This window comes from Centroberyx affinis, unplaced genomic scaffold (assembly GCF_046629955.1).
Source record: "Centroberyx affinis isolate AG114_WGS23_722 - 3 ecotype Tasmania unplaced genomic scaffold, CSIRO-AGI_Caff_v1 ptg004366l_1, whole genome shotgun sequence".
Taxonomy (NCBI): Eukaryota; Metazoa; Chordata; class Actinopteri; order Beryciformes; family Berycidae; genus Centroberyx; species Centroberyx affinis.
The window spans coordinates 59641-73395 of record NW_027282061.1 but is presented as its reverse complement, the minus strand read 5'-3'; the positions used below and the strand labels follow the sequence as shown (position 1 = coordinate 73395).

Sequence of the window (13755 nt, the reverse complement as noted above, 5' to 3'; positions counted from 1 at the left end):
GCTTTCCTCCCTCTTGTGTTTTATGATTGCTGAGAGGGAGTCCAAGGCTGTGGCTACTTTCAAGTCCGGCCAGAGCGTGAGCCGCTCTGCCAAAAACGCTCGGCAGATTTCATAAGGAGCCGCGAGGTTGTGATGCATGCTGTATGGCGAGGCATTCATTTTAACCTCCTCAGAGAGCCCCTACACTTCAGGAGACTGCGTACAGCCTAATACCTCCTGACGTTTGCTGTAGACTTTTGTACTGTCTTGGGATAGCTGTGAATGTGAGAACTAAAGCAGAACATGGGAGCGATATCAGGGTCTGTCTTCACAAAGTTTGTCAAAATACGAGCGCTGATCTAAGACGTTGTTTTGCCAGTGACCTGTTTAGCGTTCTTAGATCTTGGCTGCTTTGTGATTGCATGCCCACAGGCAAGGGACTGGAGTAGAGGACTTGAGTGCTTTCCTCTCAAGCAGTTTGTTTGTATTTAGAGACTGTGCAGTCAAGTGTACAAGATTTAAGAGCATAACTGAGTTGAATCTTTCTATGGTTAAATATCTGGGAATAGAAAGAATGGAAAAAGACATTCTGGAGATCTTGCACTTAGACGATCACTCATCTATTCTGTTTTCTAGGATCATGCTTTTCTTTTTTTTCCCAAAGTCTCTGGGTTTTCCATGTGGTCAGAGGTCGTTCTTTCCCTCTCTTTCTCGTTCAACTAAAGCAAAAGCACACAGACAAGAGGGGGTTTGCTTCCATGGAGGCATACGGACTAGTATTTTCGATGTGTGCGAGCGCGGGACAGACAGACAGATGGATGAAGGAGCAGCGTTCCCAGTGAAACAGCATTCCCAGACTATGAGCCGCTCCACCTCAGAGGAACCCCATTAACAGCAGCCAGGAGTCTCGTCTCCCCGCGTCCCGCCAGTACCTATCACTGTCCAGTGTCCAGTATCTCACACCGTCCCGTGTGGGAAGATATAGCGAATATATAGCTCGAGATCACCGCCGCAACAAAAACAAAGATGGCAGCAGCTGTGGCTTTAATTTGGTTCACACTCTTTTGTCCTAATACGGCCCAGGTGTGAGGTCAGGCTGACTCTTTATCATCGGCGTCATCGCACACTCTCAAGGACGTCCCGACCAGCGAACACAAACATACGGTATCGTCTCAGCCCAGATGCACCGCGAAGAGATAATGCCGTGTCTTCCAAGTCGGGTGTGAGGGGGGGGAAAGGGTGAAAGAGAGAGAGAGAGGAGGGAAAAGAGAGAGACAGATAGGAGACAGAGAGACAAGCAGAGAGGTCACAGGCTTGAACAGGTCAAAACAGGTCAAGACAAAGTGGTCACTTTTACAGTGCGCTCTAGGCTTTCCCTATCAGTACTATTAGTTGAGGTTGACAGCAGTCTTACAGCAAACATCTCATAGGCCTTCATATAACAACCTAAATGACGTTTACCTAAAAAAAATAGCAGGTTGAATATGAAACATCACAACTTCACGATTTAATAGGCTACTCAAAAATAGGAACAGTTAAAAGTGGTAATACCAAATCTTTGGGGACATCTTTGTTGCTCATTGCTCATTGCTGTGGTGTTTCTGCACTGCACTTCCCAGAGATCACTTGTCAATCAAACAGTGTGTCCAGTACTGTGACGTGTTTTTCCTTGGATTTTCTGTTGATGCAGTTTGAGTTTATCTTTTCTTTGTCTGTTCAGCCATTGTGGCTATCACTGCTCATGCTAACTACCCAGTTCTTCTTCTATTTATTCCAAACACACCAGAAACGTAAAACGCATCACTTCCTCATGTGTGGCAGAGGTTTTTTTCCCAGGAAAGAGCAACCAGACAATGGGTGTTTAGAACAGCAAATTTAAAAGCTTTCATAACCTGGCTATAGGTCCAATCACTATATGAATCACTGATGGATTACTCTCAGGTTTGGGTCTTCCATTGCGACTGGGTTAGATCAGCTTTCTCAAAGAGAGGGCCAGTCTAGACTGAGGACAGACAGTTTGTAACTGCTGAAGAGTGAGGAGCAAGAGCAGGAGCAGGAGCAGGAGCAGCCCCCTGGGGACTGTGGAGCGCTCCGCATGCTAAAGTCTCATTAGCGCAGAGACAGACTGAGAAAATCGGAGCGGGTGGAGGAGGGGTGGTATGTGTGTCTAGAACAGTCTGATCTCATTGGTTACTGTGCAGTGATGGAGTGGTAAATACAAAAGTTGGATAACCCCCAGTTGGTGATCATCATCAAGGGATCACAACCACCTCTATTTGCAAAAACCAATCATATTTTCAGAAAAACACTTAAAAATCCTTTTCTTCATATACCTTTCTTCAGTTTGATACTACTTACTATGTACAGTATGCTCTTAGTTGACATCATAAAGAGTTCTGTCAGTCTAAAAAGGTGAGTAAACTTTTTTCTGCAAATAAAAAGTTGGGTTTATCCTCTACATCCCCATTACTGTGTGTGTTATGGCTATAGACAGTTTCCAAAAGCACAGTGCAAGCCTATTGTTAATGCTAATCTTGCCATAATCCACCATTACTGGGTTAGGTGACGACACATATGTCACTTCTCAGCTTCACTTACTTCCTCATCACATTCTATTACTACAGAGCCGTAAAGACTCAAATAATCTACTCGGCGAGACAACCTCACAAACCACATGGCTATTTGTACATGTATGAAAACACTGTATGTGGTAGAGGAACGAAAAAACCCTCCTACCCCAATATTTAAATTTATCGAAGATGTGCTTACTGTACATGGCCTTGAACTCACAACCGGTCTCGTAATTATAGACCCGAGCAATAAACCGATCGATCAGAATTATTCACAGTCAATCAGCAGCTCAACATGACACCAGTTGGCTCGACAAAGCGCTGTGTGTACGCACATGGGAGCGTAGCCGGTGTCAACAGCCGCAGAACACAAGCCTGTGTGGTCAAAGTAGAATAAATACGACAAAACCACCCGCTTGACAGGGCAAGGCCAAACAAAAAGTGATAGAATTTCACTCGATGGTATTTTGCTTGGTCAGTCGAAACCTTAATGCTACGCTGTCAAACACATGCTTCCTCCGGTGCCCGCTGACGGAGAAGCACTGACTTATTGGCTGACCAACGGCAGCGCAGAACCACTGCGTCAGATTTACTGTGTGGTTCCCTCCCGGTCTGGCCGACACCCGGCGTCCAGCACAAAGGAATTCTGGGAGTGTTGGAGGTGTCGGGGAAAGAAGGAGGACAGGGGATGGAACCGAGGGGAGGAGGGTTACTGCTGATCTTAGGTCACGTTTTCCATTGAAGAACCAGGTGTTAAAAAGGAAGATCTGAACCCTAGTCAGCACCTATAGGGCAACTGCATCGTTGATTGGAGAATTCAGAGTGCACACACACACACACACACACACACACACACACACACAAAGAGTCATTCAGGCAGCTGTTGGACAGTTGGCCTGTGGTGCTTGGCTTCAGGCTCCCAGGCCTCAACCTTTTGGCAGGTAAAGCCTTGTTTTGCTCCTTTGATCAGCCACTGGTTAACTATGCACCTCGTGAACAGACTGATTTACATCAGTGACCAATGAGAGGAGGGGAGAGAGTGGCCGCATTCCAGTTAACACCTGTTAACACACACACACACGGTTTGGAGTTGCAAGGCGATACAGATAGAAAGGGAGTGTGAGGGAGGGAAGCCGGCTGGTAAGACGGAGTGATGCAGAAATGATTAAGTGTGTGATTAATTTTGGGCAGGGTGACCTGGAGGAAAGCGGAGGAATGGGAATGTTCGGACCAAGCACTTTTACTGTATGAATCACACCACCCGACACAAAAACATGCTTCAGCAGAAATTCATTTTTGCAAGAAGACTGGTGAATTATTGGGTGGAGAACATGATAATGCAGAGCTGTCAGCTTTATTTGTAGCCTCTTGGTCCTTGGTGTGTGTGTGTGTGTGTGTGTGTGTGTCGTGACCTTACACAGACAGAAGTCAGTATAACTGACAGCCAGCGACATCATTCTAACCCGATTCAGCCACAATGCCTGCACATCTGTAAATAACACACATGTAGAAATACCATTTCTATTTAACTGGCCCGAGGCAGGCTTGGTATGGTATTTCTGCCACCTGCAGCTGAATATTACTTTCCTTAAAGCGACCAACAAGACCGCAGAGAACTGTTAAAAAAAGTGTTGTGTATGTTACACACATAAACCACTCGCACCGACTTAATAACACATTGCCTCTCAGCCAAGTTTTGACAAGGTACCACACACACACACGGTCTCGCCATTTCAATGTAATTTCCTCTCTCTGCCCAGATACCCAGTACCACACTGGAGCAACAACATGGTGCCTATAAGCAGATAATCAGTCCAAACAACTTGGGCTGGGAGCGAACCTCAGTTTGAGTTGGCAAACACAGAGCGAGCCCGTGTACAACTCTACAGTCTCTCCACATCTACAAATATGGCCTTAGTCTGGGCTTATTCTCTGGTGACTCATAGGTTTAGAGTCAGTGGAGTTATTCTCTACCTTTAAACAAAGATTGTTCCAGTTGGTCATTTCTTTGGTCGTTTCTATGATCTAATATTAATCACCCTAAAATGCGTGAGTCCATCCAAGAAGCATTATTATATCTGTAGAGTACAAAGAGAGTGAGCTAACAGGCCAATTATCTTTCTCTTTCTGTGCCTATGTCTTCCACAGTGTGAGGTGCAGTGCAGTGTAATGTTGTGGAAAGCATAATGATCTAAGATGAAATGGGGATTTACCCCCTCATGTGCCTGCCATGCTCCTCTCTCTGCAGCTGTTCTCTGCACTGGATGGTAAAGCCTGGATGGTTCATTGAGACCATTACAGTCAACTGTTACTGATATTATTACACATGCTTAGTGGGATTTTAGTGAGACTCTCTGATCAGTGTTTTCTGTAGGTAGAACCATAGCAGTCGCTGCACCCCGATAGCAGATTCTGAACACTGCTACGTTTGCATGCATGGAGTAACCCAGCTATTGGCCATATTTGGTTACGGCCTTATGCAGCCTAAGATGTTTACATGCAATTGAGTATCCATGTTGCAATGAATAAACTGGCTAACAGAATATCCCTCTCCACCTGTAGTGTCAGATAAAACAAGTCCGCTAAGAAATAAGTATGAAAATGTCCAGCTGCCAGCTACCCTCTGACTGAGCAGTAGGTTATTACTTATACAGCAGAAAGATATGATAATCCCAATAGTAATAAGTAAGCATTGCCTGTCGCCCTGTTTTTTGTTGACATCAAAATAAATGTACCAATAATGCTGTGGGAATCTGAGTTTGCACAGATGGCAAAAACCAAAAGTGAAAGCAGCAAAGATGTTTACACGCAATACTGTACTAAATCAGGCATCAGAATACGGACTTAAGTGGGTTATTCTAACCCAGTTATGATGTTTATATGTGTCGACCAAAACTAGATTATTCAAGTAACCGGGTTAAGAATGGAGTTCTCAATGCATGTAAAAGTAGCCACTGAGGATGTTGACATGCACACTAATAATTAGATCTTAACCCGATTAAGGTAATACCCCACTACTGTAACTGTCACGTAAAACGCCTTTATCTGATTATCTTTATCAGGGTAAGGTTACAAACAGAGTAAACATAAACTGACACCTATAGATTTCTGCTCAATCTTTTGATTGAAGCTTTTCATTTTTTCAAACTGCCGGTCACCAAATGCAGTAACCCAGATGTTATATTTACAAAGTGACATAGTGGGGTGATGAGCGGCAGACCGATTATGAAACAAATCCATGTAAACCGGGCTATTAGAGAAATCACATTACTTCACACCATGTAAACGAGTACTGGCGGTGCAGGAAAACAATATTCAATGACTCCTCCTGCCTCTTCCTCTCAGCATCACTCCGTGGCATCTGACAGCGTCGGTCAGGCCCAAAACCAGCTGGAGGGACCCACGCTGACCGGAGGAGGAACAGGAAAGAAGTGGGGAAGGAAGAAAGAAAGAATGGAGGAGGAAGCGGAGGACAAAGGGGAATTAATGCCAGCTCCGCTCGGGCTTAGTGGAACAAAGGGGAGACAGAGCTGTGAATGTTGTGTGATGGGCTGGACAGATGTTTGCTCTTAGCGCTGAGGCTTCTGCTGTCTCCCTCTTAGTGCTTTCAGCTCAGGGCTTTCCGGGGTTGGGATAGTATTGTGTCTTGGTGCTGTGTTTGTTTCTATTATTGACGTAACTGAGATATAATCAATAACAGACTATAGGCTACAGGGACTTGGCTTAGCGTATGCCCACCGCCCTGTTTTTTTAACACACACAGACACACACACACACACACATGCACGGAACACACAGCCATGAAAACGCATGTGACATAACGCACACAGACACGCGCACACACTCATACACCTACACATACATAAATGAAAAAGATGTAATTCAATATGACTACTATTCAGAACTCATATTGACTGTTCTGCTCTCACCCCCTCCTTACCACAACCTGTCAGAATGAACATCTGAAGTAAAAGCAAAGCAAATGACAAACCTTCAAAATCAGAAATAATCCCCTCCAAGTGTGGATTGACTCCAGGATCAGACATCTTTTTGGACATGAAAGTTCACAACACCGCTCTCCTTTTCAACGCTCCCTGCTAATTCTTGAAACAAATTCCAAAATAGAGTCAATGAGGGGAAAAAACACAAACAAGTCCAAGCCCACAACTCTCTTAAAGGAGCAACTTATTTTCACTGCCTTCCTCCTCTACTTTCTATATCGCTGCATTCAGACTTCACAGAGAGTGAGAGGCAAGCCTCCTCCCTTCTCCTCCCCTCCCTGTAGCAAGAAACTCACTCCCTCTTTTCCCTTCTCCCTCCCTGTCCTCTGTGTTGGTGTGTATGTGTGTGTGTGTATGTCAGAGTTTCCCCTACCCCCTACCTACACACACACACATACAACAGACCCTGTCATACCCAGAGACCTTTTTCCACCAAAGTGGCTCTCAGGTCTGATTTCCTCACCCAGCCTGTGAGCGGCTCTGACAGCAGAACGTGGACAACATGTCACACAGTCACTTTAACCAAGTTAACCTGCAATCAGACAAGATTCCCCCATTAGGACTGCAGCCTTCAGGCCCTCAAACGGCCTTCAGGAAGGCGGGCTCGTTTCACTCCAGCTAACACGAGCCGACCTCCACTTATGGCTGTCATATAGCCAATGCAGGGACCGCAGTTAAGTAAGAGCTTAGGTCTGTAGCCTTGAGTAAACAGCCTCTAAAAAACTCACTGGCATGTTAATTAAAGTGCAGCCGCTTCTCTCTGGTAGCTGCTTTCCTGCGACAGAAAAAAACCCTGACTTTCTGTAGAAGAAATGGCATTAACGCTATACGACAGGGGGCCTCTGGGTGCTCAGAGAGCGACTCGTGCAGCAACTCTCCCCCTTTGACATGGTAAGATCAGGAAGAGCAGAGGAAGTGTGTGTTCCGTGGACACCTCTGACCTGGTAAGCTAATAGTCTGCAGCAGAGGGGGAGGCAGCCTGACGACAAGCTAGCTTTTGATGTGGCGGGTACAGTTACACTTCCCGTCCTTGAAGCCGCTGACACTAATTTAGCGACTGCTCTTCAGAGCGACGGCTAAACACTGCTGAGAAGGTGTTGATAAAATAATCAGAAGTGATGAAATATCAAAGCTGTCCTTGTATTTGCTTAACCAAGTCCACCGGCTCCCGGTGGGACGGCCCTGCGGCGGCTCTTATCCATGAATCTTCCACCGTCCGGCACTCAACGGCAACAAAGCAATAGCGATGCTATCTGCGCAATTAGTGATGAGTGAGTGGCTTTTCCATGGTCACCGCTTCCTGTTTGGAACCACACATGACTGGAAGTGAAGTCCATGATGACTTGTCCCTGTTCTGGGGTCAGTTTTACAATTTCCCCACTAATGGTTAAGGCTGGTTCCTAGTCAGCTTTCTGTGGAAACCTCACCCCAAAGCGAGGACCACAGGAATTTGACATTGGGACACTTTCACCCAGCAGATATGACCAATCACATGAGGTGTTTCACCCCTAGTGGAGGCAAAAAGGCACAATACCAGTGCCTGGTACTTTTATAGGGTGCAATTAATCGGGGAAAACCCCATTTGAATGAAAAGCTCCATTCTAAGGGGCACTAATAGGATGCCAAGCCCACCTGGTGGCCCCTAACCTTAACACCTGAGAGGTCACTGGTGATCCAGAATAACACTGTGTGTTTACGGCGTGGTCTGGTTACTTCATATAACTGCCTGGAAGGTGTCTCCGGATAAGGAGCAGAGTATGGCAAACACAGTAGTGTGTGTATTTGAGTGCATGTACACAATTATGCCCAAATCCATCACTCAGGAGCTTAACTGGGCTGAATTCCTGTCCCCTGTGCCCCTTGCTGTCATGTGTTGTGTAATTAAGGCCTGCTATGGCTTTGAGTCAGTCTCATAAGAATGCACATAATGCGCATCATACATCCTGGCAGCTGTGTATGGGCATCTATAGTGCGTGTGTGTGTGTTGGTCTGTTTGTGCCGGTCTGCAAGTGTGTGTGCCCCTCTGCATGCATGTGTGAGTGTGTGATTATAGGGAGCATAAGTTTGTGCATGTGCACATGAATTAGTGTTTATCCATGACACATGTGCATACATGTTAGACCTATATATCCATGCTCATATATAGCACAGTGTGTGGCCCCCCACTGCCCATGCAGGCCCTAGTGGGCTGCACTGCAAACCATATGCCACATAAGCCCCGTAGTCCTCAATTAAACCAAAACACACGGTGTGTGAAATGCACACCTCCCCGAGCCAGTGTGTATTTATCTAAACATGGATACACACTCTGGGCTGGCTCCGAGGCAGGGAGCTGAGCGAGAGAACGAGGGAAAGCTCCAAAACAACATCTGGAGAAGCGTGTGTGTGTGTGTGTGTGTGTGTTTGCACGGTGAGTAACTGCGTTTGTGTGAATATGTGTGTGTGCATACATGTGTTTGTGTGTTTATCTGACCGTAACTGTGAACGTGTGTGTGTGTGTGAGTGTGTGTGTGTGTGCGTGTGTCTCAGTACCCCTGAAATAGCACTGTAAACACAGTGCTCGGAGGCCTTAGAGCATAGCAGGATAAATCTGCCTAACCAAAACAATACAGGCTGCCCTACATCTCCGCGGCGCTGAAAGACAGCAGAGTTGTGCTTGTTATGTGCCTTGTTAATATCAACAATTATGGGTGTGTACGTATGTAATCTAATTATGGACAGAACGATGTTTTACAAGTATAGTAATGTTTTCTGTAGTAAGGCTGTCAGTCTGTGATTCATGTTGCAGTCATCTTTGTGGGTTAAGCTAGTCACTTTGCATTTTAACATTTGTTTAACTTTTACTGTTATTGACAGTTGCCTCCCACATGTAGAAAATGATTCATGACCAAGCCAACAATGTGGTGAAAATGTAAAAAAAAAATCCATGTACACCATTATGTAAATCAACTAGTTCTCCTTTGTTGATGAGATTTATGCAGAAGAGCGATATCATGCACTTCAGGCTTTGTTGCTTGGTCAGTTTAAGACAAACAGGAATTCAACACAACCACAAACATCGGCAGGATGTTGCACAAACCCGACCTCTCCTCCGTGTGTGTGTTATTTATATTTGCCTGGGTGAGCTAATGTGTGCGGTTTCAGCGTTTATCTAAATGACACCTTTTAAAGCTGATCGGTTTGACCTTTATGTCCAGGAAGTGTGACAAAATTATACTTCTAAATGTTAGCGTGGGGGGGAAAAAAAATCACCTAACAGAGCTTAAACAAATCCTTGTCACTGGGAGAGGTGGAAATAGAGGTAGAGGTGCAAAAGGAGGAAGGAAGAGATAGAAATAGAGATAGAGAGAGAGCTCTGCGAGTCACTGCTGGCAAGGTAACATGTTTACGAAGCTGCACAAATCCAATAAAGGGAATAAAAGAAACATACAAGCAAGATTGACAGAGAGATAGACAGAATTCAATCAGGTGTTTGCGTGGGCATCATTAGCACGCAATACACTTTTGACTCAATACACTGCACTCTTACACCCTTCACACGTGTATGAGTTGCCATTGAGTGCCAAGTCTGAACACGCTGCCTCATCCGCAGCATCACATCCAGTCGAAACAGAGAAAAAGAAGTCAGTTAAACTCACTCCTCTGGTAGAACTGCTATCCTTTGTCTTGTTGTGTGGCCATTTGTCATGCTGGCAGGCGCAGGACTAGTGGGTTTAAGACATGGAAGTGACTCACCGTGGGAGGGATTGTACTTTATAGCACAAATGGACTTCATCTATTGAAGTCTTGTATACCTCTATATCACTGTGAAGATAATCAGACTTGAGCATCTTGCCCATTTGGCCTCCTGTACATTACACTCACATGGTAAAGGTATAGGTACAGGTCTATCTATAGCATGAACTGCATCTAAAGAATTACCTGCAACAGCATCCATTGAAGAGAAGTTCCTCTCTCCCTGTTCCTATCACCCCTGACCCGTGTTTCCCTCACGGTGAATAATGGTACCTGTCAGAAATCCTCCCTCAGGACGACTGAAGGTGGGGCTTCCCCTAACTCTGCCCGGTCGCTTTCCTGTACTCCCTGTGCCGGCCGTTTTCACGGGTCCCTCTCTTATCATTACTCGGGACAAATAATAATACCAGAAACAATATGAGGTGGGATACTGGGAGGGCAGAGGGAGAAGTGTGGGGCGTTGACTCATAGAGGATATCCTGTACACTTCTTTTATGGAACATGGTGAGCTGGGTGATTTCCTTGATTTCCTTCGCTCTGGGTTCATGTGTGAGTGTGTTTGCGTGTGTGTGTGTGTGTGTGTGTGTAAGGCTGAGGGTACACGGCGCTCTGAGTGGATACATCAGCACTTGTAGACTCACATGCAAAAACAGAAAAAGGCTCAGAGGGAGATATAGACTGTGAGCTCACATGCCAATACTGAACATTATATTGTGCTGAATACAGTTTGTTGAAGTGCAGTACAGGGTTCAGGTTGAATAGGGAGAGTGACATACATACTGAATAGCCAGGCATGCTGTAATATTGAATATTAAACCACTGCTTGTGACCCAATATGGTTCTGATTATATTCTTGTGTCCCTGCTACAACATTAAGTGACACAGGACAACTGTTCTCCTCTCATTTCCAGACTGAAACCTTTGTTTTCATTCATTTTCTGGATCTAAAAAGCAGTTGTCCCACTGCGTCACCTATTACCAATTACAACAAGCCAATGTGGGGACCATCTGGGACAGCCGTGACGGATGACATGTCATATTGAACATATTATCGTAATCCTGAACAGGCTAGGCGAAGGAACGATGGCTGTAAACTGCAAAGCGCTCGGAGCCAAAATGGAGGTGTTGCAGATGCACACACACACACACACTCCAGAGGGTGAAAATGTCATCTATGCAGCACGGGCCTCAGCTCCTATCGCTATCAAAACAAAGTCTAAAGGGGGGAGATCGGGGGGTGCTTGTCTCCAAGGCAACGGGTCCAAACAGAGTTAAAGAGCGCAGGGTGAAGACCGGGAAGTAGCTCGACCCAGGACTTCCTCATTTTTCGCAGGGTGGGGTGGGGGGGGGGGTGGGGGGGGGGGAGAATGATGCTCGACACCAGTGTTTTCTTGGTGGAAAAATAATGCGCTGCCACCTCCCCTCTCCTCCCCTCTCCTCTCCTCTCCTCTCCTCTCCGCTGTCCTCAGCTCCCCCGCTGCAGTCAGTCTTCGCTAAATTCCTCCACCTCCCATGAAAAAAATCCCCCCCTGTCTGCTAAATATGAATCATCCACATGGAACATTTCACAGAATGGAGCGAAATGGTGGTCCGCCGGCTGCACCGGCAGGACCAAATCACATGGCAACACTGCCACCAAGTGGCGCTGAGAGCAGATGCACAGTGTGTCTGTATGCATCATATGGCTCGCTGAGATGAACCACCTTATTAACGGCTGAATTAAAGGCTAATTTGCAGAGCGTCGCCCAGCTTGATGTCCAGCCTTAATCACTGTAAGGATTAGGCTTATCGTCTCAATCCAGACTCGACGCACACGGGCCGGAACAGAAGTTGCATTTCGGTAAACAATCTCCATCTGCGCTAAACTAACCGCACATTAAAATCAATAAAGAGTCGCTGATTAAAGAGATCAAGGTGGATCGCTGATGGGAAGTAGCCATGCGACTCAGAATGCTGCTGAGGATGAAGTTTGAAAGGACAGCAGAGAGGCAGGCGAGTATACAGACACACTGTGACAGAACGATGCATGCTAAGCATTCCTGAAAAGAGTAGGCTCTGTCTGTCGAGAGCAAATCACATTAGCCGACATCTGAGCCCCGCTCTCACTTAAAATAAACCATCTCCGTCAATCAGAATTAATCGGGACGTTTGAACCCGAGCTTAAAGTCCAGTCATGTGACGATGGCATGAAGATTTCCTCATTCCAAGTATTGACGGCTCGCAGCCGTGTATCTGGGTCAGTTGCCAATCAGTATCTCTACCAAGGCAACCAATTAAAGTACAGGCAGTCACTTCTCACTGGAAGATTAAGTTCCCCTATTCTGGGAAGTGGACTCTGACACTTCTTCATATGAGGATTACTCATTGTTGCTATGCATACACAGAGGGACACAACGGACAGAAAAGAAATCATATCGAAATTTTACAATGAGCTTGTAGCTGTGGTTGTCTTTGAAATAAGAGAGATAGAAGAGGAGACGTCTTTTGGTTGGTTTTAGGACAGACAGACACACAGACAGACACACAGACACACACACACACACAGACAGAGAGACAGACAGACAGACAGACAGACAGACAGACAGACTGAGGTCTCCAAAGGGATTCCCCCACCCCAACTGACAAACTAAAGCAAACACAAACCCATGGTGACTTCTAGCTAGAGTGCTGCCGCTGCTAGAGCCGGCAAGAAGCCGCTTCCTCTCAAGTCTAACAAAGGGCAAAAAAAAAAAAAAAAAAGAGAAAGAAACTCCCTTGCAAGAAAAAAAAGTTCTCAGTTTTAAAAGTTTTCTAGAATATTGGAAAAAGCCAGAACTTACCAGCTATTCTGTCTCGCTCCATAACTCGATCACCACCTCAAATAGCCACATGTAACCTCTCCTTTTTCTCTCCTCTCCCTCCCTCCCTTTTCTTCCCGGAGACTTCCCCTTTCTCCTGACTTAGTCACCCTGTCCCCCTCTTTCAACCCTCCCTCCCTCCTCCTTTTCCTCCTTCTGTCTCCCTCGCTCTATTACTTTCCTCTTCGTCTCAAGTTTTAATGTCTTCAGTCTGCCAGGATAACAAGTGAATGAAGTCGACGTCCGCAGCCATGTGCCGGTCATATGGAGTCCCTCTCCCTTGCTTTCGCTTGCCTTTCACTCTCTCTCTGTCTCTCTCTCTCCCTCTCTCTCTCTCTCTCTCTCTCTCTCACACACACACACACACACACACACTATCTCTAATTTTTTCTCAGATACACTCAAACACTCTTATTTTCTCTATTTTCTCCTTTTCTCCCTTTCTCTGCTCCCTGAAGATACTGAAGCTGTGCGCTCTCTCTCTCTCTCTCTCTGTCTCTCTCTCTCTCCCTCTCTCTCTCTCACACACACACACACACAGCCGTCTCTCCTGCTCCCTCGACACTGAAGCTGCATTGTGTCTTTGAAATGGAGCCTCGGCCCATTTGACCAAAGGTCCTCAGCTGAAAATAA

General features: G+C 45.9%; 1 protein-coding gene across 1 annotated transcript in view; it reads right to left on the bottom strand.

The window, feature by feature from the left end:
• LOC139664756 (septin-9-like) overlaps positions 1-13207 on the bottom strand; it is a 49004-nt gene extending 35797 nt beyond the window's left edge. Inside the window, exon 1 of the mRNA XM_071543702.1 lies at positions 13105-13207. Within this exon, the coding sequence (XP_071399803.1) occupies positions 13105-13126 (22 nt within the window). The 5' untranslated portion in view covers positions 13127-13207. The remainder of the gene's footprint in view (positions 1-13104) is intronic.
• Between the last annotated feature and the right edge of the window lie 548 nt (positions 13208-13755).